Below are 26,002 nucleotides of genomic sequence, written 5' to 3'. Positions count from 1 at the left end.
GTCCTGTATAGTTAAGTGCAAGAAAAGAAGCCTTAAATAAAAAAACATATTAAATCTCATATGAGAAGTATTGCAGACAAGCTGTGGAAGGCTTTGGTCTTAAAGCGAAGCACCATAGAAACTGTTTATGCTGGTGGCAGCATCATATTATGGAGATGCTTCTCATCAGCAGGCACTGAGAAGCCTGTCAGGACCCATGTGTGACTAAGAAGAGTACTGCAAGTTCCCCAGTGTGGCCTGGACCCTGTCGTCTGGATACACACTCTCTACAGCTGTTCGCCCTTTGCAAAGCCCAGAACACAGAGCCACAGAGCTCAAGCCCTGCCACCCCTCCAGGGCTGAGAAGCCAGCCTGGTGTTTGGTCTGGCTGGCATGGATGGGTTCTGGCTATTCTGAATGGCCTTGTTCCAGGACCATCTCTCTGCTCTGGTTTGGAGAGGTTCAGCACTGATTAAAAGATTACAGTTAGGGTGATTTGGCTGCACCTTTGAAGATTCCTGATAGAACAGTAAGGTGGAGTGTCCAGTGGAAGAGATCTTCATAACCCTGTGTTGTAATGGTGCAGTGCAGTAACTGAGGCAGGGCTGAGTTCAGTCAGGATTAGTTGAGACTCAAGACTTTGTTGGCAGCAAATGAGACGCAAATTATTCAGAAGTCTGGCAGCAACGCTCGAGAGGCTTCAGAAGGGAAGATGTTTGCAATTAAAATGATAAGAAAGCCCCCTAACTCTACCACACAAGATTAAAGGAACTGGAAGATCTTCAAGGGCATGAAAGTATGGGTTAGAGTCACCTAATTTATGAGTTGCTTTTAGTGTCTAAAAGCACTTCAGAGTTGCAGCTTAGTGTCTTTAGGTCTCAATAAACACTTTCATAATAACAGTTTCCATACCCTTCTTGTTCTGAGACGGCATGTAAAAAAAGAACTTGTTTTAACCTTTTAAATCGTGTCTTGATTTGTACTGTTTCTTAAATTAGTGGAAGATGTGTCAAGATATCATGTGGAGAGAATGCCTGATGTGTCTGTCTAAAGAAGGCCTAAGTCGAAAATACATTAAGTTAACTGCGGTGCCAGAGGAAAGGCATGCTGTAGCCTAAGACATACTGTAGGTTACTTGCAAGTCAATTATCAGCTGATAATAACAATAATAACAAGATGTGGAAAATGATTGGGACAATCCTGATTTGTAACTTTTACTTGTGTAAGTCTTATTCCAGGATATTTCTTTACAAAAAGAAAGTTCACTCCTGTGCAGCGCTGAGCGCAAGTTCACCAGCAGATGGAGGTATGTGCTCATCTACAAAACTAACTCCTCAGTGTTCTCTGACAGATATCCTGGCACTGTAAGCCTATTAATGCCTTTTTTCTTTCAAGTGTTTTATCTTTTTTCAACATGTGAAAGGAAAAAAAAAACATTGCCACTGGAGAGCTGTCAAAAAATAAAAAATGTGCAGCAGGCGTCTGGATGACATTGCTATTCTGTCCCTGTTTCTCCAGTTTCAGAGTTAACAACGTCCTGTCACAAGCAATACAGATATTCTTCTGAACTGGGGGACGGCAGAAAACAGAACTGTTTGCAAGTGCCCTTTTGTGGTTTGTTCTGTAATTGAGTTTTCAATCTTTATTTGAAAAAGGTTACTACACTACAAACAATTCCTAAAACATACCAGTATGAAAACCATTGATGATTTGTCATTAAGCCAGAAAAGAACTCTTCCTTTAGCCAAGGTAGTTATATAAATCAGTTTTAATACTGGTCATTGCCAATATTGTACGTCTTTCAATATAATCTCATTCCTTTGATCATGTTTTAATATAACCAAAAATAAAAGGTTTCAGATATTTCTGGGCTATTTCAGCATAGTAAAGTTAAATAACATTTTTGTTAATTTTGCAGGCTGAGTGTAGCAAAACTTACTGTACTCTTCATCACAACATTTTTTTTCAGCTCTCACTGCCTTGTCTTTGGCCTGTGTTTCACTCTGTGCAAGGTATTGATCATCAGCCACACTCAAGCAGTAATCATAAATTACTACAGTCACTGGCCGAAGATCATGTTAATCAAGAATAATTAAGTCACTCATTTGCTCAGTTAAATAGTTGAAGCTCATTACAACCTTTTTTGGTAACAAGGAGATCCCGCATTTTGTTTATTGCAAATCACTTTAAATTACAACATACAGTACCAAAGAAATGGATTCCTTGTGGAAACATACAGTATATTCTCTGTATGCTGGGAACAGAGGGAAAGACAGCAAAAAATAGGAAATACTTCAGGAAAATGCAAAAATAGTTCAATACTGCGTTGCTCATTTAAGTAAGCAATCCATTCTATTGACAAAAATACGGTAGCATGACACCATTATGATCCCACTTTAAAATAAACAATGACATTTATTTACAGTTCATACAGAATGCCACACACAGCTCCTAAATATTCTGTTTCCTGCTTCTGCTTTCTGGTACTGATGATGTGTTTGGAGAGTAGGCTTTGGGTTGATGCCCTGATGTTATGAACATTGAAGTTTATTTTGAAATTATTGGAAGGCATTGGACAGTATTGTAGCACTCTCGGGTTCATGAGGGTAAGCGCCCTTGCTGCTGCTGCCTCAGGTCGGCCCCCACTGTTGGGGACTCAAACCCGGACCTCCAGTGTCACTCAACAGGGACCCAGACAGTTGAGCTAAAGGGAAATCTCCCGTCAACCCGGCGGCTAAGGTCCCTGCTATTCACAGGGAAGGGTGGTGACGATACCGCGCTGGTAAGCAGGCTCGCACAACCTGTAATGTTGGCCATATGCATTACAGTATTGTCAATGCTTTTACTCCTGTAATCAACCTGAAAAGGATTCACTTTCTCTGTGAGCAAGATGCCAACACAAATCAATCCTGCAACATTCCTACAAGACACCTCATATTGTTCCTTCAAACAGTTGTTTTTTTTACATTTTCATAGGTTTTAATTGGGTAGATGCAGTGGTAAGCATTGCTGCTTCACAATGCTAGGACCCTGGTTCAATTCTCTGCAAATGGACAGACATCCCATCCATGGTGTATCCTGATAGGCTCCAGCTACCCTGTGTCCCTGTAATAGATAAAGCAGTTAGAAAAAGGACTGATGGTTTCCATTAGGTTATCTTCTCTTTCCTTTAGAATAACTAAACAATTTTATGTTTGAGTCCTTCAAAAGAAACAGAAGAGAGTTCTTTGCCTTAATGTTCACTGATGACTGCTATTGAAAGAAAAGCTATATTAACTCTGTGATTCATTGAGGATACTGGATAATGTCTAAGTAAGCAACAATACTGTCACACTGTGCTTTGCTGACGCACACCCTGAAGACATAGTTATAGCAAAGTTCCTGCATAAGAATGTTTGATAGAATGCACACAAGAAGCAATTGTCCAGTCTCCCATATAGAGATGATTAATTTGGGACCAATATATAAATTAATAAAACAACAGATTAGCATGCCATAAAACATTAAGGTAATTAACATTTTGGTCGTCAGTGAAACCACAGTCATAAATATTGACATGCCAATTAGCAATTGCCAAAAGCAATTGTGTGTGGCTTTTTTGCAAAATGCAGGCTCAGCATATACTGTAAGCAGTTCATAATTCATTTGCACAGGCTAAAATAATTGTATTGAGGTATGATTTTAATTTCTACAGCTATTGAACATGGTTCTGGTGAAGGGGAGGGGTGGAAAGTAGAGTCTTGGAGTGCTGCTGCTGCATGGGGACTCCATTGTAGCTGCTTGACCAGTAAGTAGTACAAAGTAATCCTTTGTAATCCTTAGATTTAGCCACTTCAATTCCTCCCTCTTCCCTATGTTTCCTTCCATGTATCTGTGGGGTAATGCTGTCCAGCATCCTGTGATTGTATTATGGCACACAGGAACATTAATGGAATTGAGAAGATCAGCTGTTAACAATGACTCTGAATTGGATCAGCAGTCAAGGGCAGAAGTGTGAGACAGGGAGAGCTCATGAAAATGTGGGCAGTGAAGTAGGCTGAAGGTGAATAGACCAGACTAGCATAATTTTACAGCATTTCTAAAGCATCTGGGAAATGTCAGTATTCTTTTTCATGAAAGACTCTCATGATTGCACATACTGTATATTTACACTGCCCTGCCAAAACATTAATAATAATTAATTGCTTACACTTACATAATGCTTTTCTGGACACTCCACTCAAAGCGCTTTACAGGTAATAGGGACTCCCCTCCACCACCACCAATGTGCAACATCCACCTGGATGATGCGACGGCAGCCATAGTGCGCCAGAACGCTCACCACACATCAACTATCAGTGGGGAGGAGAGCAGAGAGAATGAACCCAATTCACAGATGGGGATTATTAGGAGGCCATGATTGGTAAGGGCCAATGGGAAATTTGGCCAGGACACCGGGGTTACACCCCTACTCCCTTCTAGAAACGCCCTGGGAGTCAGTCTCATCCGAAGGACAGCGCCTGTTTACAGTATAGTGTCCCCGTCACTATACTGGGGCATTAGGACCCACATGGACCACAGGGAGAGCACCCCATGCTGGCCCCACTAACACTATGTTAACACTAACATTAAAAGTGGTGTGTTCCATAGCACTGACCCACCCGGTCCACAGTAGTTGACATGGCCTAATTTGTACTGCCCAAATAAGAATCCTGATGACTATGTAACAGTAGTATGTCAGTAGTAGGTTATTTTCTTCAACATGCTCCAAATCTGTTATGATTGACTTCACTAAAGGCATGGCTAGCATCATACATACTTCTGGAGCATCACTGGCAACAGCACACCTGGCTAATGTAAAAAGTATGTAAACGGGTATGTACATAAAGAAATAAAACGTAAATGGAAAAGTAGTCAGGACCTCAATTTAATGTCCCATCCAAAGAATGGCACCTCCTACAACGTGGTGTTTCCAGTCACCAAGCTGGAGCATTGGTTTGGAAATTCTGGCCTTGAGAGAAGAGCGCCACCTTCTGGTCCTCCAATTCAATTTACAGCACTCAGCCTGGTTTCTCTTGGGTTGGAACCACCCTTCTTCAATCTATGGAAATCAGGCTAGAAGGTGGTAATACTGCTGCTACTATATGTATGTAGACAGTCCAAACTCTACTACTGTATATCTATTTAATGACATAACTATTACAGCACTTTCATTCTTACAGGAGGTGGAGAGGGGTTTAATGTTCTGTTAAGGGGTGATTAATTTACTTTATTAAGGTCAATATAAACACTGATTTACATACAGGCCTGAAAGTGAATGTAAATCATATCAATGATAATAGAGTTTGAGTAACTGCCCTGAGGTTTCATTATTTAGGTGAATTCTTTATGATGGGTGTTTCATATATGACACATATGACAAAAAAGGCACAGGAACAATTGTCATTTTCTGTGTTGATTGTAATTATTAGGAAAGTTTAAAATCCAGTATGCATATAATATACAGTATATATGTCTCATATAATAGTGTATTTTGTGCATAAAAAACATTAATTGTGATATAATGGACATTTGTCAATAACGGACACCACTTCACCCCTATTAGTTTGTTAAACCCAGGGTTTTCTGTATAGAAGCAAATAGTTTAGTTTTCTTTCCTCGAACATAACCTTATTAATACAATTTTAATTTCCAGAAGATTTATTTGTATTTTTCAATAAAGCATGAATTAAAACTGTTTTATTGAGACCTGTTCTACTACTAAAGTACTTTCGACTGTATGCTGGGATTGTTTATATGTACCATACACAAATTTCACACGTTTCCAAAACACACGAATGAACATACGACTGAGCAGAACTTCTTACACTAAGTCTGCCATTTACATAGTCTATCATTCTGGAACAGGGGAAACTTCTCACGTCCACTTCTGTGATGCACAGTGCTGGCCGCTACTGGCTTGAACGATGATTTAATTCCACCTGTCCAGTCAGAGGCGAGCAAGCAGGGAGATCTGTTGCTGCTGTCAGGTGCTGTCAGATTCTCATCATACTGCTTAGGGCTCCTCTCTGGGTTGCAGTCTGAGGCGGACACAGGCCCTTCTGGAATCCCTGGCTGGGAGCCAGCATGCTCTCTTGCTAGAGCTGGTAATTGGTAACACTTCAGTAATCTTCTGAAACTACAAAACCACAGCAGAGACTGGGCACAGCAGCCAACAAAGAGCTTCACATGCCTCACTGCCACTTACAGAGACCTGAATTTGATTTCCCCACTGAAAGAAAAGTATAATGCCAAGTCTAGGTTTTATATTTAACTTAACCTTTTTTTTTTTAGCTTTTTTTAACTTTGAAATTTAAATGTAACTTTACCTTTTTAGGTTTTTTTTCTTCTTTTTAGACATAGAATCTCTAGTGTTGTTTTCCCTGTTATGGAATCCTAATTCACCTTTTTCTTCCAGATCTTGGCTGTATATTTATGAGAGTAACAGCACTTGACGGGTGATTAATATGTTTTGACCTAAATGACTGTCCAGGGTGAGGAGATATTTGAACCAGCAATGTGCATCCATCCTTTAAACAACAGGCTCAGACTGCAGTGTCTAACATACCTTCGAGATTACTGCTGCAGCACCGCACATTTTCTCCACTTTTCTTCTTCACATTCTCTCTCACACACACACACAAGTTTCTCTTTCTCGCTGACTAATTTGGTGATTTATTTCATCGTGTTGGTAGTTTGGTTTTCTGCTGTAACGAAGGACATTTCTTGCAGTTTTGTCAAACAACTTCTGAAAATGGAATCATGCATTAGCGTTGTATTTAAACTTACTAGCATGCAAACAATCCTCCTAATTTAAGAAAAAGAGTGCGTCTTTAAAACGATATTTTTTGTGAAAGTTCCATTCTCCATATTAGTGAGTTGTAATGCTGCAGTAGAAAATGGCTTGCGATTGCAATGGTTGGCAAATAAATGGGGGAAGGAGTGCCCTTCCCAGTGTTTAAAAAACTCAATTAAATGTGTCAGCTTCTATGTTATCTTCTATGTTGAATGGTAGTATATATCTGCCACAAAAGAATTGAAACACTCACTTACTATCCACCCATTTTCTATCTGCCTTATTCAGTACAGAGTCATTTGTGAGCCAGAGCCTATTCCAGCAAGCGACAGTGACAAGGCAGGATACACCTTGGACAGGATGCCAGTCTATCGTAAGGCACACACAGACACAAACACACACACTCATCGTTACCAATTTTTCAGAACCCAGTTAACATACCAGTATGTCTTTGAACTATGGGAGTAAACTTGAGTGACATACAAACTCCACACAGATAGCACACTAGAAACATAACCCAGGACTCTAGTGCTGTGAGGCAGCAATGCTAACCACTGTACCACCACGCCACCCAATTTGCTTAATGTCTTTTTTCATTATAAACAAAAAGAAGCTTTGACAGAAGCACATAGCCATATCATGCAGAAGACTGTGGTACCAGAACAGGTGTCTGAAGTGATGCCAGAATCTTTTATAAAAGAATGAAGGATCCAGGTGGAGATGGAGCCATTATCTGGATAAATTAAGGCAATTAGCAGAACACTAAAAGTTTTGTGAGTTGTGAGAGGGAATGTGGAGAAAGATTAGCGTGAGGAGGCATTCAAGAGGCCTCATTTAGCACAGTCTGTGGAAACCTCTGGATTTCAACAGGACCTGCTGTGTTCAGGCATTGTAGCGTGTTGTGAGAGCAGAGCTGCCACCCTGAGTTGGCATTATAGAAAGAGAAATGTGGAAACACCCGCTAAATGGAGATTTTCATGTCAGTTGTTTCACATTTTTAAATCTTATTTAACCACGATGTCCCATTGAGAAAAAGATGCCTTTTTCAAGGGAGACCTAGGGAGTGAGGCTGAAGCACAAAACAGCCTTTAATTTCCTACAGGGAGGAAGGCTGAACCAGGCCGTTCTTAAAGCCTGTTTGAGATTCAGTCGTGACAATGCAGTTAACACTCCCCTTCCTGCAAGTGCTATACAGTATGTCCATTGCTATCTAAAATTTACTTTTATTAGCATGACTTTTACAGTTTATGTGTCAATTGTATTGTAAAGTCGTGTGAATTTCCTGAGAAGTTTAATGATCAATGAAGTGAAATGTGAGTATTTTTTGGAAAATGCAGTAAAACTGGAAGAAACAAATTTTGTATGAAATACAGTATAAGCTACTGCAATAATTAAAATTCACAATCAGGAAATGTTTTTGACCACCGAGTGACCAGTCCCTGTTTACCAGTCACTAGCATTACCATGGTTGTGTCATCCAGTCTTGGAATTTCTGATCAAGATGGAGAAATGATAGAGAGAGTCGGAGAGACCTACCATCCTCTGTCCACCAACACCACTCCGAACCTTTGAATCTGATTGTCCTGTGACGTCTCCCCAAGTGCAGACTAACTTAGCAGCTCAACCTCAAAGATCAGAAGTGAACTCTCAAATTATAATGCCAAAATGATCAAAGCATTGTTGTAAATGTATGTAAATATAGGATTTTGCTAATTGTTATTTTTTGGCAGCATTGTAATTCATTAGTCAAGCAATAAAGCTAATTAAATTGAAATTTATTGGTAACCCCAAGACTCTAGGTTAAAAAAGGCAAAAAGAAAAACAAAAGACAGAACATACCGTATAATTTCTAGTTATTGACAGTCAATATAGCCATAGCCAATGTGATAACCTCATACTTGGGCCTTTTAAAATTAAATTTAAGAATAAAAGCCTAGCCATTACACACCTTTTAATAAAAAAAACATACTGAAAGAAGTGGAAGTGAAATAGTTTGAAATTACTGGTGCTGTTGAGTCAATATCATGAATAGAAAGAGGTCTTAACACTGTGGTGTGTGGAAACTGATGGGTCTACTGAACCAAAACTAACCAGACTCACCATTCAGACAATTAATTGGGTTCCTCCTTAGCAAGCCTGTCCAAAAGTGCAGGAATGCACAGGATTTATGGCATTATGCATAGGTGCAATTCAGTTCTATAACTATGAATTATTCATGTTTTAAAGAATTGTGGTGATAACCAGTTTCTAAATTTGGAATAGCCACTTTTTTGCAGTACCCACTCTGTTTGAAATCACTAACTGTGGGGCTCACAGAAAGAAGTGAATTCACTGACCCACTTCAATCTAGTCATCTTTTAATGCATCAGAACCAATGCAGCCCAGTGCAGGAGCTCCAGCGCCACACGGAGGAGGGGTGCACCCACAACAACACGCCTGGGACTGTGCAGGGTGCAGAGTGTCAGAGTGTCACCTAGAGCTGAGAGACTCCTCTGCCAGTTATTAACTGGGAAAAGGTCCTGTCTCAAACCCATGGCACCTGAATGTCAGATGCTCAACTAGTACTTGAGATAGGAGCTCTGCCAGTTGAGCCTCAAGTGCTTGAAAAACAAGATAATTATTTTAATTTTCTCATATATTTAGATTTTTAAAATTTGTTGTCTTGACACTTTATTTAACAATTAATATTTATTAATTGAAAAAAAAAACAGCTTTATATCATTAAATGGTGAAATACCACATTAGAACTCTCAGATTCATACTGGTTCACTGAACCAGTTTTTGCAGAAATCCTATACAGTATATACTGTATATATAGATGTGTGTTTGCATTTTGCAATCTACAGACATCCACATTTTTTTTTCTTGGGAGGGATGGATTCAGACAAGATTCTGTGTGAAACACAATAACTGTGACATTAACACAGGTGTTAATTGTCTTGTTGAAGTGTAGTTGAAAGTTCTGAAAATCTTTGCCATGTTGACCAGGAATTTGGTCTGCATGTTATTTTCCTCACTAATCTGCAAGCATTCTTGTCCCATAATACTTCTTCCTCTCCTCGCATCAACAGTAATGAGTACACACTGCATCTGCAGTGTTGTACTTTCCAAAGTTCAGCAGAATGCTGTCTGCATAAAATGTTTTTGGCTTTCAATGCTGTGTTTGTATTAACAGAACTCAGCCACACTTAAAAGCATCCTAAAATAAAAAATGTGATTTAATTAAATAGGGGGCATAATCAACATTGAAAAAAGTGAGATGGGGGTACTTCTGTCTAGATATCTATTTGCTTTTTGTAGTTTGTCTGAGAATATTGTCAAATAGCTCTTAGAAGAATCCTAATAAATGAGCTCATGATTTGGACTGTTTCTTCCTATACCCAAACAGTTCCCTGTAGAAAGAAATGCTTTCTGTCTCCAATCCAAAATATGCATGTTTACATTTGCATTTGTGGAGTATGTTTCTATTTATATGGTCTCAAAATAATTAATTAGGAAAAGAAAATAACTAGATATTATTTTGCTTGTGAATAATTTCCAATGGAGAAGCTAGGGAAAATCCAGTCTCTCGCTACTGTTCAGAAACACAGCCCCAGGAGTAACGTTTGGCTTCATACACCTGGAGCTTGCAAACTTTCAAACAAAATAAACATGAGTTAAAATAAAACAGCCATCCTGACATTCTTGCAGCTCAGGCCTGGACTGCCAAATGCATAAAAAAATCAGAAATGCAGTATTTTAAAGATCACTGAAATTAACACCAACCCCTGATCAGGCTATATAATCGCTCTAATATGGGAAGGCATCAGGCTTATTTGCTTTAAGTTTCATCTTACTGTACTGCAAAATAATTGTTGACTCTATGTCTGGACATACAGACATACAAAAGAGCTGTTGTATAAGCGAAAGGGATTGACTATAAGATGTTCTTTTAATTAACACTCCATGTAATCAATTTAGGAACATAAAAAGCAAATAAATAGTCCAATTAATGAGATTATGAGTTCAATTTAGATTGGAGTAACTGAAAGTCCAGGTGGAGTGAGAATGATCCACAGCAGTCACCAGATTTGGGGAGTTGGCCTGGGAAACCCAGATGTTGGATGGTCTTAAAACCATGTTCAGGTAGAAGGGAGAGATTGCTGCCAGATTTAATGCCACGGGTGTCAAACAGCTGTAGCAATGTCTAAGTGGTTTTATCCATTCATCCATTGATTTTCCAACTGCTGACTGGTGATGGTCCTGGTGGTAACAGGCTCATTATTCTTTACATCTCTTTCACAAAAGACTCCACTGAGCTATCCCCTTGTTTGTAATGAGCAGAGAACTGATTACACCTGAAACGAATTTTCACCCCCCCCCGCCTTTTTAAAACAAATGGCTAGAGAGAGGCAGTGGTTGAGAGGGAGGTGGTTTACCTCAATAAGTTGCCTATGTTGAGATTTGAATGACAGACACAGAGAGAAGAACCACCTGGAAAGCAGTCTCGTGGCGCAGGAGTCATAGTTTGAGAGACAGTGACGGTGACAGTGGCAGCAGAAAGTAACAAAGAGCGAACAGGATGGCAAAAAAGGAATTTGCTGCAGGAAAGTTCATTACTTGGGACCATGAACACACCAAACAAGTCAATGCCCAGATGACACATCTGGTGCTGGACTCAGGTATACTAGACTGTGGACTGTGGGCTGCACATATTATCTTAATGACAGGGCATCAAAAGAGTCTGTCAAAATACAGGGAATTACAGACACTTTCTTGCAATCCTACTCTACATGTCAGTGCTATGTGTCATGTATATGGGTATCCTGTTCTCCGTTTTCAAAAGCAATAGTGCTGAAGTTAACCCTTTATCCTAACCCTCATCCCTTAACCTTTAACCCTTTATCATTGCAGAAGAGTACATGTATTGAAACATTTGTTGAAACAAGAGTACAGTTGTTGAAACTTAAAGAAGCACAAATTGCAAAACAAAATTTCAGTTGAAACTTGAAATACAAAATAAGACTAGAAAAATTCTGCGATTCTATAGCAAAAGTCTGTCTACTGTCTGCCAGTGAGTAAGCAGTTAGATAATGCACCTTCACAACACCAAACATTTAAGCAAGCAGTATGTACAGTATTTTTTCATTTTCTTATTTCAAGCCAAGATGTTGTATTTTGACCCTCCTGGTTTCTTGTTTTTCAGAAAAAGTAAATTGCCCTCCTATTCTGCTTTGCATTAGAAAGTACACTGAATATATAAATGCTACTAAATTATACTTCTGAGGAAAGGTTCACAGCAGTCATAACAGTGTTTGAGTCATGCAGATTCGTGTCTTCCTACTCACTCACTCTCTTTTCAATAGATTTTTTTAATTCCACAGATATTTTTGTCAGTTTTCCTGTGTCTGTTATTATGCTTTTAATAACAATGACTCTACAGCTAAATGATTACTTTTTTCTAATTTCCCTCCTTCACTAAGTAATTCTGGTGCTGCTCTGTTCACATCCTGGCTCATTTATGCTGTTTTTATTCCAGTCATCAACAGTAATTATTATTTGAGATTTTCAGACGTGTTTAAACTTATTTTTTGACGCTTGTGCATTAAATGGCACTATAACGGCACTATGGGAAAAACAAATTAACTGAAGTATGTGTCTGGAAAAGCCTGGGCCTATGTACAAAGAAGTATCAGGGTTAATTGCTCCTGCAGCTCTTTGTAGCCAATATTGAGTGTACTCCAGCATCAAAGCCACATTGTTGGGCTCCTTACTCGGGATTTGTGTTTTGCAGGTACGGTAGCTACTAATTTTACAGTAAAACAAACATCAGCATGTAGTCAGATTTTGAATATCAGAGGACACTCGAGTTTGGTTTCACTTTGTCCCAGTGTTTTTTGGTGGGCAGAAAATTATGCCATTGTTGAATTATGTTTGGTATCCTCTTTGGTGTACTTGCAGAACTCCGATTACAACTCCAGCTGAAATACTGTACTTTTGTCGTTTAAGCAGCATTAGGGCCCAAACTTTTAAAACCATCCTTGTAAGTTTCTTGATTTTCATTTTTCTTGGCACACAGCTTGAACTGTTGCCTTCAACCATATTCATAAACTTGGACCTAATTAAGTGAGATCAGGTCCATAGTAAATAAAAGAAAGAGGGGTGAGAAGGAGGATGGCTTTCGCTAGGATCAGAGACAGTGGGGCTTTCACAGCCAGAGGGAACAGCAGGGGATTCCAGTGTGACCTCTGAGGAATGCTGGCTTTAATTATGCTCCACTGAGAAAGGCTATAAAACTAAATACTCCAGACAAGAAACAGTTTTGTGCTACAGGTTAGGTCAGAGGGTCTGTGCCAGAGACACAATGCTGCCAAATTTTAACATACACACTGGAGTGGTAAGAAGACGAAAGGGCTATGGGATGTCAATAAACAGCCTTACCACACAAACTGTTCTCTTGCAGAAGGAATTTATCACTCACTTGGTGGCCACTCATTGCTGGATTTGGACAGTCCCATAAATTGGTACCAAATTGTGTTTAGTACATCATTGCTCAATACTGCTGCTCTCAGTGGGTGTTGAGTTTAGCAATGTCAACATTCACATATTGTTAATCATTTGTTTATTAGATACTGTTTTGTTTGCTTTTTGCACATTCTGAAGTTCAGTTTATAGAACTGCAGAAATATACAAATGTCGCCATCTGCAGTACCATCCTGTCCAGTTGTGTGACTTAAGTTTCTCACTCGGACACATCAAGTCACAATGACACAGGAATTGGATGAAAAGCTAACCTCTCACTCAACTACACAACTCAGTTTCTCATCATGTTGTGGTATTTGTGTAGAATATTTGTAGTATATATGTAAGTGGTGTTGTTGGACTAATGGGAAGCACTATTCCCTCTTGACCGCAATCTCTAAATGAAAGCCCATGACTTGGAACATAGTGCTCTATGTGGGATAGTCTTTTAGAGAAGATGTCAAACTTTGGTCCTGCTGAATTATATGTATGCAGATTTCTACTGTATGTATTTGCAAAAAAAAACAATAAACATAAACAAAATACTGTTCCATCCCTCATCATCCCATTTTCTAACCACTTTATCCACTACAGGGTTGCAGGCATGCAGAGCCTATCCTGGCAAGCAATGGGTGCAAGGAGATACAGTATACACCTGAGACAGGGCCACTGTCCATCACAGTGCAGATTCACAGACAAAAACGCACACACACACCAAGGCCAGTTTTCCCAGAAGTCAGTTCACCTAACAGTATGTCTTTGGACTGTGGGAGGAAACCGGAGCACCTTGAGGAAACCCACACAAACATCGGGAGAACATACAAGCTCCACACAGATAGCACCCCAGGTCCAGAACTGAACCCAGAGCCCCTGTGGGGCAATGTGCTAACACCCGTGTCACTGTGCCTCCCAGTACTTGTTTCATATTAATCGAAATATGTCCCTTCCATGAGATCTTTAACAGGAATACGAAACAGTTTGTACAGCCACACACTCTGGTCAAATATATATACAGTATATACAATATATTATGTAAGAGTCAACGTAAATTCAAATTTAATTTTTTGCAAATCAGATATTACATCACATGTAAAGAGATTAATTGAGAGCAAGATATATTTTTAAAACAGTAAAATTGAATGTCTTCAATATTTATTTTTTAATCCAGTGATACAGACAAGAAAAGCACAAATGGAGACAATCTTTTTTTCTTTATACTAACAGTACTTTCTAGTAACAGAAATCATCTACATTTGTTTTGTCTCTCCCATTTTTTTCATGTTGGAACTCAATCCGGGCTCATTTAGTCTATGATAATCGTTATTATACACAATATGATGCAAAGAGACTGGAACAGCCATATTGCCCCTGCAGCTCCAATAATCTAAACTAAATGTTACAATTGATAATCCATGCATCCATTCATCTTCTAACCACTTCATCCAATTCAGAGTTGCAGGGGAGCTGGAGCTTATCCCAGTAAGCAACAGACGCAAGGTAGGATACACCATGGACTGACATCCGATCCATCGCTGGGCAGACACACGCACAAACATGCACAAACTCACACCAGGGTCAGTTTTCCCAGAAGCCAATTAACCTACCAGTATTTAATAATAATAATATTACTAACATTATAAGTAATATTAATGGAAAGTTATAGATTGGTATACATTGTGAAAACGAATGCTCCCCCAGATTAAACTCCAGTAGAAAATGAATGATTTCATTCAGTTAAACAAAAGAATAGCACCTGAACATAGAACTGTATAACAGTTTAACCCCTAGGATTATAAATCTTAATTTAAACAATGAAGCATTGCTCACTGATAATTAAAAAATCCCCTGCACTAAACATTTAAAAAGTAATAATGCCCATTTTCAGGAGATCACTTTACAATTCACTTAGCAGGAACCACAGGAGAGATCACACTACTAAGCCATTACTCAAAGCAACAACACAGCACTGTCTGCGAAGAAAGCAAAGAACAGACTTGGTTCTGTTATTCATCCGTGCCTGCACTTATCTCATTTACACATAATAAATACTTGAATACAAAATCTCTTGCCTTGAGGGTAAATTCGGTTTGTTGTTTAATAACAGTGGCTTGCTGAGTTGGTACACTTTCGGCTGACATTGCATTTCAGGAAAACGACACCTTTTCCAAACTACTACGTTCAGAGATGATAAAGACAAACAGTTTTGTTGTTGTGTTTCGCAATATAAAGGAAACAGCCAATACAAAATAAATTCAGTCAAATCGTGTTATTGTAAAACCGTTAACACGGTCCATTCCAGAAAATCCCCTGTCCAACTCCCATCAGCACTACTATGTAGCGTTCTAAATCAAACCCTATATATATATATTAATAATCGACAGAACTCATACATCCAGGTTTGCTGTATATTTACCATGATTCACTCTTGCTAATTTGCAGATCAGCAAAACTGCAGATTCCCCGAACTTCCGCATCTCAAACCTAACCCCTAACTGCAGCTCCAGCACAGGTGAGACAGGTGTCAGAGTCTCCTATTGGCTGTCTGCTTACAGTAGAAACTTTACACTAAATTAAAGTCCATATATCGAAAAGGTGCAATACATACAGTAAATAAGGATGAGTACTTGACATTGATTTCTTCTGGAAATCAGTCAGGTTCAAATTTTCATTATCATTATGAAGTTCTGGGTTATTCCAGCTCATTTCCACTACTGTTCTGATTGATCTTTTCTGTTATCTGTGTGAAACATTCAGAACTTGTTAAAATTTTGCAATCCGCCAAATCATTGCTCTGTTCTATAGCTGGATTGAAAGCGCAAAGTGGTGGTCCGGTTCTGTGGCCTAAGTCCTTCTGAATTTCTTTTGCAGCTTCCTTTTGCAGAATTCAAACCACTTTAAATGAAGGTCATGTACAACCAGGAGAAAGCAGCTATAGCAGGGGGCTGAGGTCAGGAGTCAAGAAAGTGACAGCCACTGTGAAGGAGTCATGTGCCAATCACGATATTCACAAAATATGTTGTCCTCTGTCATTTCTGGTACTGAAAGAGAAGGGCCCACTGGGCTTGGTTATGCTAGCTGACCCAGTGCCAATAAGTATAACTTGAACGCCTGAACCCAGAGGCTCTGCCAACACTTGTCTGGAACATGTAGGAATGGAGGTGGAAGGGATATATAGACTTCAACCATTGTTGTCACCAAATGTTATGACCAAAAAAGACATGATGTGTGTCATCCATTTGACCTCTTTATTCAACATAGAGCTAAAGGAGCACCTCTAGCATGTAGCATCCACACAACACAACTGTCTAGTGATTTCTTGGGGATGTTTCTTTTGTCCCTCTCCGCTTCATGATAAAAACACATTAATAGTCCCCTGTTGTACTATATCTAACCAATGTTGCCAAAAACAAGAAACACAATCGTAACACCATCTTCTTCAAATCAAAGAGAGGAGACAACACATAAGAAAGGCTCATCTTTAGGAACTTAATTTTCATTTTCAGATCACATCTGTCTGCATGACTTGAAAATGGATATGAAATAAATTATTGAGGCTATAGCATCATCACAGGACGGTCTAAACCATAAAAACATGCTTTTAGAAAACTGCTTAATAGGAAATATTAGCTTTCAAGTGGCTTTACCAACTTTGAACAACTACACTACTGTGGGAGAGCAGTTGAGGTCTTACAAAGCATTTCATTGAAATTGTGTATATGATGTAGAATTGAGAGCATTTGTTTTCATGATTATGTTGATCCATTTCTAAATCCGACAAGCTGGATATTGTAGAACTGTGACCCAACTTTATAAAATTCTGCATTGTTTATGTAACAATTATACATAGGGACTGAAAGAACTGCTCCATGCATTATGGGAAGGTGAGAAAGAAGTACTGTATGTAACATTTTTATAGCTACCAGGTCTTTTCTTCTCAGAGCCTCTGAATATTCATCATATTCTGAATATTTGATTTAAATCCTTTTATCGCAGCACTGGTGACCTCTGATAATGTACTACCTGCGTTAGACCGGGTGAAGCCATACTAATGTGTTATACAGGACTCCTAATTGGTTGCAATTAACTGAAGCCCATTTTGAGGATTAATGGCTGAAGGTCTGTGGCAGCTGGCACTGTTTTTGTGGATAGTCTGTGTCTGTTCCAGTGGTGTCTGGCACTCTCTTGGGCAGATGGACTGGTAGGGATCAGAGAGGAATCCAAGAAAAAAAAAACATTGAGGGATGTAATAAAAATATACATTTCAAAGCTGTGTGAAGGAGTGAAAGACCATGCAAAAACAAACAAATTTAGTGAGGGTGTGGTGTGAACCACTAATGGCACCTCTTAGACTGCCCTTGGAGATGCATAGGAAAAATAAAACTATAGATTCCATACAGACACACAGCACTTAAAGAACTTTGAAAAACAGCTTTGGCAATGTGGGAGGCCGTCCACTGGCATATCTCTTTTCTTCTGATGCCCATTTGGTCTGATGGGGCAGCAGAGCTAGGAGCACAGTGTCCTAGTGAATACGGACAGGCCAAGTCTTTTTTCCAATGGATATACAAGTTATTTGGCAAAATGTGAGGAGAATGGTGTTGCTAGGTTTCTAAAAATAAAATAAACTCTTCTTATGATAATAATGAATTGCATCAACACCACACACTGCTCAGTGCATGTAACTGATCTTATAATACCTTTCCACTTTGTGTTATGCAATTAATACGTAACAAGTCCTCAATAACATTTCATGGTTTCTCTGCCATGAAACAGAAATAGATTCCTGTCTCAGACTAAGGCACAAATTAATAAGACTGTGGTTCTGAAAATGGGGCAAAGCAGAAGTAAAGTAAAACTGTAATCGTTGTGAGTCTGGACTACTGTGGAGTCACTCTGTGGCAGTATGATAAATTTTTCAGGACTTGGGGTTCCTGCAGTGGGCAGGATCCCAGCGGGAGTGGTGAACTGCTCTAAATATTACATAATGAATAGATGTGTCATGCCGGATTGAAACACTGAGCTCAATTAAAAAATAAAGTATTGATTATAGGACACACAATGGCTCATTATAGAGTGTCGACAAAACTTTGCTTATATTCCTTTCCTTTTACTAAATGTGACTCACAAAATCAAAAGTAAGAACAAAATGAAGTAAGAAAAATACGATCAAGTACAGCCATACAGTTAATAACAGCTCGTTATCTTTCTGTATACTGTGGGCTTTCATCATAGCCTTCAGCTAAGCTTTGAAAGATGCCTGTGATTTTGCCTCCATAAAGTGATTTGGTCATTTATTGCATATGCTAATTCTTCTCCTTTTTTGGTATCAGCATTCAGCATTCAGAGTTTGCTTCTAACACACTACCTATTTTCTGTGCATTTAAGCTGCTAAAATGCTGGTCGCCCTCAGTGTCTAAATACTGTGTGTCAAAATGGTGCCAAATATTAACTTCCAAAGCTCCTGGTGACCCAAGGAGGCCAAGATGGATTGTGGGACACTTGCTGAGTAGAAGAAAAAGCTTGTCCGGGGCGAGGTTGTGTGTGGAAATCCAACACTAATGCCTGTGATGGCAGAACTGGTTTGTTGGGGGGAGTGAAACTCCTAGGAATCTCTCCTGATGACAGATACAAAGCCAGCGGTGGTGAGACTGTAAGCCTTGATGGCTCACAGGTGCTCTCTTTGGTGGGTTATCAAGTTGTGTACATAGTGCTGTGAAACCCAACCATGACTTGTATGGTCTCATACTACAGTTTAATAATATGAGGCATTGTAACCAGGCTATGTTTTTTATTATCTGTGTACATTTCCCTTTAAGGGGTGTGGGATGTCTTTCAAGCTGCATTGCAGTCTTGCCCTAAACAAACAATTTTCTACAGGAAGCATATTAGTCTTTTAGAACCCTCAGAACTCTAGACATTGCTAATGTATGTAGAACATAAATGTACAAATTTGTACACACTGGTGATATGAATAAAAATATATATTCTATGTGTTGTATAATGAAAGTCTATCACTGATGAGATGTGACCCAAATTAGAAAATGTTTAATTTTCCAAGCAGAAGAAATTAGGTCTTTGATCTCTCATTCTGTAAATGACTTTAAAATATGAACCATGTAAGAGGACACCGTTGGGTTAGTTTAATCAGAGAGGGGCATTTCAATTCAGTTTACACAGTCTGCCCCCTCTGATATTTCTCCTTTATTCAATTGGTGCAGCAATTTCTCACCTCTGTACCTGGAGTTCTGCTTCAATTAAGCTTTTGGTCCAGACTGCTTCACCCAGGTACAGTAGATACTGCACATCAGTGGTGGGTGAAGTAGGTCCCATCCTATACAGTATGTAAAGTGGTTTGCTATCCTATGGAATGAAAAGAGGTATACAAATGCATGGAGACAGGGCAGTGGTGGGACAGCTAGTACTGCAGCCTTGGAGGTCATGAGTTTGATTCTAGGTCAAGGTGTCTTTTGTGTGGAGTTTGGAGTTTCTCCCCATGTGGTTTCATCAATCCTGACAAATACACACCAATCAGCTAGATGGGTGAGTTCAGAGCAGGACTGAGGCCATTTTGTCATTGTTCCTCCATCTCTAGGGTAGCTCTGAAATTATTCTGACTCCACCATAGGTAAGATAAAGTTGAGATGAAGAAGAATTATTTTCATTTTAATTTAGTCTCTGAATTCCTAATTTGAGCAAATCAGAATATTAAGCCCTTTGAGACTATTGCTTTTAAAGGCGCTACAGTACATATATATATATATGAAGACTCTTGGCTATTGCAGTTTTAGTCTTGACATGGTACGTTAGTGAGGAATCAAGCACCAGGTCGTGAATACTGTGCACATCTGCTACACCCTCCAAATCACTTTACTTCACTTGTTTCCCACTTCAGTGAAACCCAGATGACTGGTTCATAGTTTTTGCTCATCCTCCCTGTAAATTGCAACCATGTTTTCTGCCTGATGGCACTCGTTAAAACTTGTTTTGTGTTAACATGCCCATTCATTGAGAGAAAAGGGCCAAATGTTCTGCTTATCAAAAATGTGGTCCTGTTTATACAGTAAGGCCAAATTAGAAAGCAGCTTGAAAATGCTGTTTTATATTTGTTTTTGTGATTGAATATTTAGATAAATCAGCCTCACAAAAAAGGAAGCTTTGAATATAACAAAATGGTATCTCAGAGCACTTGCTAACAACTATATAAGAGGAAAGGATTTCTTCATTTAAAGGAGGGATAATTCAGGGGCTTTCCTTGTCATTCACATTGTAGCATCTTGTGAAGATCTTGTTGATATTAACCTCCAATGCGAAGATACTACGAGGTTCCTTGCTCAGTTGTTGCACACTTGGATTAAATCATTTAATACCTAAATGTCCCAATTAAATTCCAAAAGCACTCTTGACAAACACTGCTCATTGCACAGATTGGCTTGTGTGGATTAGCTTGTTTTGTGGGAGGAAGGCTGTGGATTAGCTAAAGAAAAGAATTAACGTTGATATTCAGTTAGAAATTAGCATCAGCAAACCCTTACAAGCACCAGCAAGTCCCTTTGAGAAAAATTAAATTGATGAAAAGTGTCCTAAAAATCTTTGCTGCACAGCAGAAAATGTGTCTTGTGTATTTATTCATAATGTGTTGCGTATTTTATTATTTATTATGTGCCACAAATAAATACAAAAATTTAGAAACAGAGTATTCACAAATTTATTTTAAATTCTGATTAAATATATGAGTTACTAGTTATTAGTTTTATTATGACACTAAAAAAAATAACATTACTAATAATTTTACCACTTAAAAATGTGATGTTTATTAAAAAAATAATCTTGGATTTGAATAATACAAATACAAGCACAAAGCACTTTCACAACAACCTCAAACATGATCAGTCTACCTGTTGCTCAACACATACAATTAAATACTCTTACTGTATGTGTTAGTAGGTAGCTAGGTAACTAATTACTCAGCAGTTTGTGTGATTTTCTAAGGTTCAGCACGTATTCTATACAGTCTTGTATAGAATTAAGAGAAGGGTTTAACATATGTGCAGTTAAATCTCTGTGATTTGTCCAAAGTGTAGTTAACTGATACCCATAACAATTTATTAAAAATCTTCTTAAATTATTTTTTATACATGTAATGTTATTTTTTTTCATGTGTGTGCATTTTTAGTCCATAAATATATAGAAAATGACAAGTAGGTATAAGATTTCACTTGTCCTGGACAGTTTTCAATGGTGATTAAAAGTCTTTCTTTATGACTGATTTTGCTTTACCAAAACAACATTGCTTTTACAATGGAGCTGCACCTACAGTACTTCTCTATTCTGTAATCACTCTGAAGACAGGAGTTTGGGGATTACATTCTTTCCTTATAAACTGTCACAAGATATATGCAGGAGGAGATGGACGCTGTCTATGTATGTTGCTTTAGCTGCTTTTGTTGTTGTTGCTGTTTCCATGGTATTTTTTGTTGTATTCATATTAGTGTACACAGAGAAACAGGGGGAAACACAACAGTCTTAGACAACAGCTTGTTTAAACTCTTCCTTGCCTGTTTATCCATGTAACACATTCCTTTTGTCTGGCTGTGGGAAGGTGAGATTCCTTTTTTCCTTACTGTGGTTATTTTATTTTTTTACTGAGATGGCAGCAGTGGCCATTATGGTTCTCCTCTCCATCTCTGTGACACTGCAAAGGTAATCACACAGAGGGACAGTGTGGAACTGTGGGTAACCCCAGTGATCCCTTTCAGCAATGTGAGCCAGGGGAGGCAATACAGCCTTCCTGCTGGCCTTTTGTAACAGATTGGCAGTAAAACCCTTAAGGCATCAATAACTTCAAGGACGTATTTACTTTGAAAATTTGCTGGACAGTTGGCCTCACCCCATTTAAACATTTTCACCATGAGTAGGTGGGGGGTCAGCCAAGCCTGTTCTTCATTGTTACATGGATGGCAAGAAGTATCCTATTTGAGGATACATTAACTTGCACAGCACTTGTAGATCCCTTACAGATCACTTACAGCTTATATCTACCAATTCAGACCAGTTGATTCATTGCTTATACAGAATCCTGTGTATTCATTTGACGTGTAAAACCAGGAAAAAAAAGCACTATGGTATTAAAACCTAGCATGAATATACGCCTATTATTGGTTTTCATATGCTTCACCATCATTAGAACTTCAAGGACAATTTGGAGAAAAACACATTTTGTCCTTTGAGTCTTAGTTCTCTTTGTCAGGACTGAGGATAATAATTGTATGTTTATGGGACTAAAGTCCTGATGTCATTTAAATCTTAAAGCCATCTGCCAGCCCCAGATTTCAAATCCAGTGGTCTGTTAACCTTCTTCTTCTACCCAATAGAAACCTGCTGACAAGGGCTTAGCTTTTGATCAGAGACTGCTGAATAGACCCAGGTTTTCAGTTCATCTAGGATTTCATGGAGGATGGCTTGGAGGAAATCAAAGACATTCAATAGTAAGACCCAGCCCAGAGCAATTTTGTCTGTTACAATTTTTTTCCATCTTACTGCTTTATCCAAGAGGGTGTCCCATCAAGGGTGTATCCTGCCTTGCACCTGGATAGACTCTGGCTCCCCTTGTGACCCTGAATTGGATTAAACTGTTTGATAATGAATGTATGGATGCTGAAATTCAGTGTGCATTAAGATTATTTAGCAGTATTTGGAATTTCAAAATATCATTCTATATCTATGTTCACATTTTCTGTGCACCCCAGAGTGGTTGCATTTTGAATATCTTCCTTTATTCTAAATTTGATTCTTTAACATTCTAATGTTGAATCACAATACATAATCCTAAAGGGTCGGATAGGTTGGATCCTATTCCACTTTCTGTAGCTTTGAGTGGGGTGGTAATATTTTACTCTCCCCTGGATAGGAGATTAAAATGACCTCATAACACACCAATACACTACACTACCATGTAATTTTATGCCTTTCTTTTGGCAACAGAATGTTCTGCTTTAAACATGAAGCTTGGCAGTGTTCATAAAATAAAGAGAAATAATTACTTCCACTCCAAAATGTTACACTGGGTAAAAGAGAATAAGGAGTAATGGACTTCAGTTTGCACAGACTCCAGAAACAGTGGCATACTAACTCTCGGCCTTCCCACAGACCAGAACTCTCTGATGGAGCTTATAGTTACAGTAAGTGTTTTGTGATTTTCATTTTTTGGATTTAGGGTAACACTCTTCACTTGTCACATTTCATTTTTTCTACTTGTAAAGTCTATGGCTCCACCTGTGTAAAGATGCTAATTGTCTCAAGTTGATTTAGAACACATAGATTTTAATGACTGAGAAAGGTCATGTTGTGGTTCCTCTGAAACAAGGAAAGGTGGGCACACTGAAGGACAAACACTAAAAAATGTACCCCAGAGGAAAGCTCCTGGAGGTACTTGGGTGGGAGGGGCAGTTCAGGCAGCTGTTTCACCAAGATGTGCTGCTTGTTAATAATGAATGATGAAGAGCCTGCAGAACACAAATTAAACAGCCCAGGATATTTGTGAGCACCAGCCTCCTGGACATGTTTACTGACAACTGCTGTTTTAGTAAGCAAAGATGACAGCTGGTGAAATACTCCTTGGTCAAAAAAAATCCTTTGCTATGAAAAGAATACAGCTCCAGTGTAATGCCAGAGAAGTTACCATGGAATTCTGGGACTTCCCTTCCTGCACAGTCTATACTCCAAACCAGCTGCCCTGAGCATTTACAACTAGGCTTAGAGCAGGGCTGTAGCTGACTTTGTCTGCCTGCTTTTGATTTTAGATGTCTTTGACAGGTCCTATTGTTACAAAACCCCTTCCTCAGTGTTGATTTTCACCCCAGCAGGCACCAGTTCCCTGAAGGTAGGAGTAGTTTGGCTGCAATGCCTCTCAGACTGACTTCAGTACCATGATCAATTCCGTTCATGACTTCAAGCATTGACCTGCCTTAGATATACATTATTTTAGAATCATCCAGCCCATACACCTGAAAACACAAATTGTGCTTATATTTTTACAATTATATATGCAACACCATGTTTTAGAACACTCTCAGTAATTAGTTTAATAACATGTTGAGATAGATGTTGAGTGTAAGGAAATTAAAGACTTTTGAGATGTTTTTTTTTATTAAACGTGGGGTGCGGTCCTATTTCTGTTCCAACAGCATGGAAGAGGCTTCGAAGTTGTGCTCATTTTCGAGACACGGACTGTTTGAATAAAAACACTTCGTGCGCTCTTCCCTGTTCCGCTTTTTGTACAAGAGTTTTCTCAACTGCTAAGTAATGCTATTACTTAAAATAAATCAGTCAACGACGCTTTCACTTTCCCTCAATTGTCATTGAAGCAGCAATAAATCAGATACCACGCACCGAGTGCACGCCCGTTATTCAGTTTTTTCTTTTTCCTGATCTCCAGAAGGAGCAGTTCAAGAGCCTGTACGATTGGATGTAAGCAAACCAAACTAGGACACAAAGTAAATCGTCTATATATACACTTTTCCATAGAGATGTATATTTCAAATAAAGTAACGTAGGTGCAAATGCCTATGAAAGTATGTAGTGCGGGATGCTGAATCTGCTTGTTTAATAAACGGTTTCTGTAGCCCGAGTGTCCTCCCCCGCTCTGGCAGTGGTGCAGTCCAGGGACTCTCTCCTTATGGAGCGGCTGCGAGGCTCCAGAGTTCGGGAGAGAGTTAGTTGGGAATCATGGCGGGTAGAATGTCATTTCATTGCCACAGGACTACTCTGGGTTTCCCGGGAACGAATGCGATAGTTTTGCTTATTATTTGCATCCTAACGGGTAAGTTTTGAAGCTCATGTGAGGTACGTAAATTTGGAAGGACCATGTTATGTAGTGGTGGGAAAATAACTTTGACCAGCTCTGACTTGTGACAGCGAGGATCTGATGTGTAGCGGTTTCACTGAGGATGTCATACAAACCAGAAAAGTTGTTTTTAAAAGTTGCTGTAGCTTCAGCGTTTAATGCATGTTTATGGTACATACCCTGTATAACAATTGGATTTAACGGCTTTGAAAGCACGTTTAAAACTGCAGCTGAATTAAGTTCACGTTTTCGTAGACTTGACTGTAACGCAGCTGTTCCAGAAAATGAAATGCTACGAGGGAAGACCGAATTGGAACGCACTTTTTGTTTTGATGGTGAAAGGAACTTTACTTCCGTTTCATTTTAAACAAAAAGCCGAGAGACCATCGCAATTTCGGTGGTGTTTCGCCTGCAGGTAGCGCAGGGTTTCTCTCATCAGCAGTGCATGTAGCGGCTTTACGGTGAAGCGTGTGCGCCCCAGGACTCGCCGTTATGGGAATAGTGCCCCATAGTGTCTGGCCACTGAAATGGAGCTCGGCGTGCAGTTGTGTTTTGAAGTGATTGATTGCGGCGGCCCGGTATTATCTGCGGCGGGTTCACTCGAGCGTGCAGGAATAGTAGCGCTGGTGGGGTGACCTGCGGCTGCCATGGAAACCGCAGTCGCCCTGAAAGAGCAACAAGGAGGCGCAGGGCCGGCGAGGTCCGGACATCCAAGCCCAGACCGTGAAGCGCTGGTGCGATCAGCGCCGAAAGCCCGAGAGAAGTTTCGTGTTTTCAGAAGTTGTAAAGCGTAAGCACGCCAAGGACAACAAAAACACGCACACTGGATTTTGGAATGAGGCTGCAACATAAAGTACTGTATATCC

At 39.3% G+C, this 26,002-nt stretch overlaps 1 protein-coding gene across 3 annotated transcripts in view; it reads left to right on the top strand.

Annotated features, from left to right (window-relative positions):
* Positions 1-24,987: 24,987 nt before the first annotated feature.
* Positions 24,988-26,002, top strand: part of LOC102682295 (nectin-3-like protein) — a 119,807-nt gene continuing 118,792 nt past the window's right edge. For 2 of the 3 annotated variants that reach the window (XM_015341979.2, XM_015341978.2), the window contains exon 1: positions 24,988-25,112. In XM_015341979.2, the coding sequence (XP_015197465.2) occupies positions 25,019-25,112 (94 nt within the window). In that variant the 5' untranslated portion in view covers positions 24,988-25,018. Of the gene's footprint in view, positions 25,136-26,002 lie in introns of all 3 variants that reach the window. The other variant, XM_069190202.1, reaches the window with a different exon arrangement.

The sequence above is a fragment of the Lepisosteus oculatus genome, chromosome 5 (assembly GCF_040954835.1).
Source record: "Lepisosteus oculatus isolate fLepOcu1 chromosome 5, fLepOcu1.hap2, whole genome shotgun sequence".
Taxonomy (NCBI): Eukaryota; Metazoa; Chordata; class Actinopteri; order Semionotiformes; family Lepisosteidae; genus Lepisosteus; species Lepisosteus oculatus.
The sequence above is the reverse complement of the archived record's forward strand: the minus strand, read 5'-3'. Positions and strand labels throughout refer to the sequence as shown.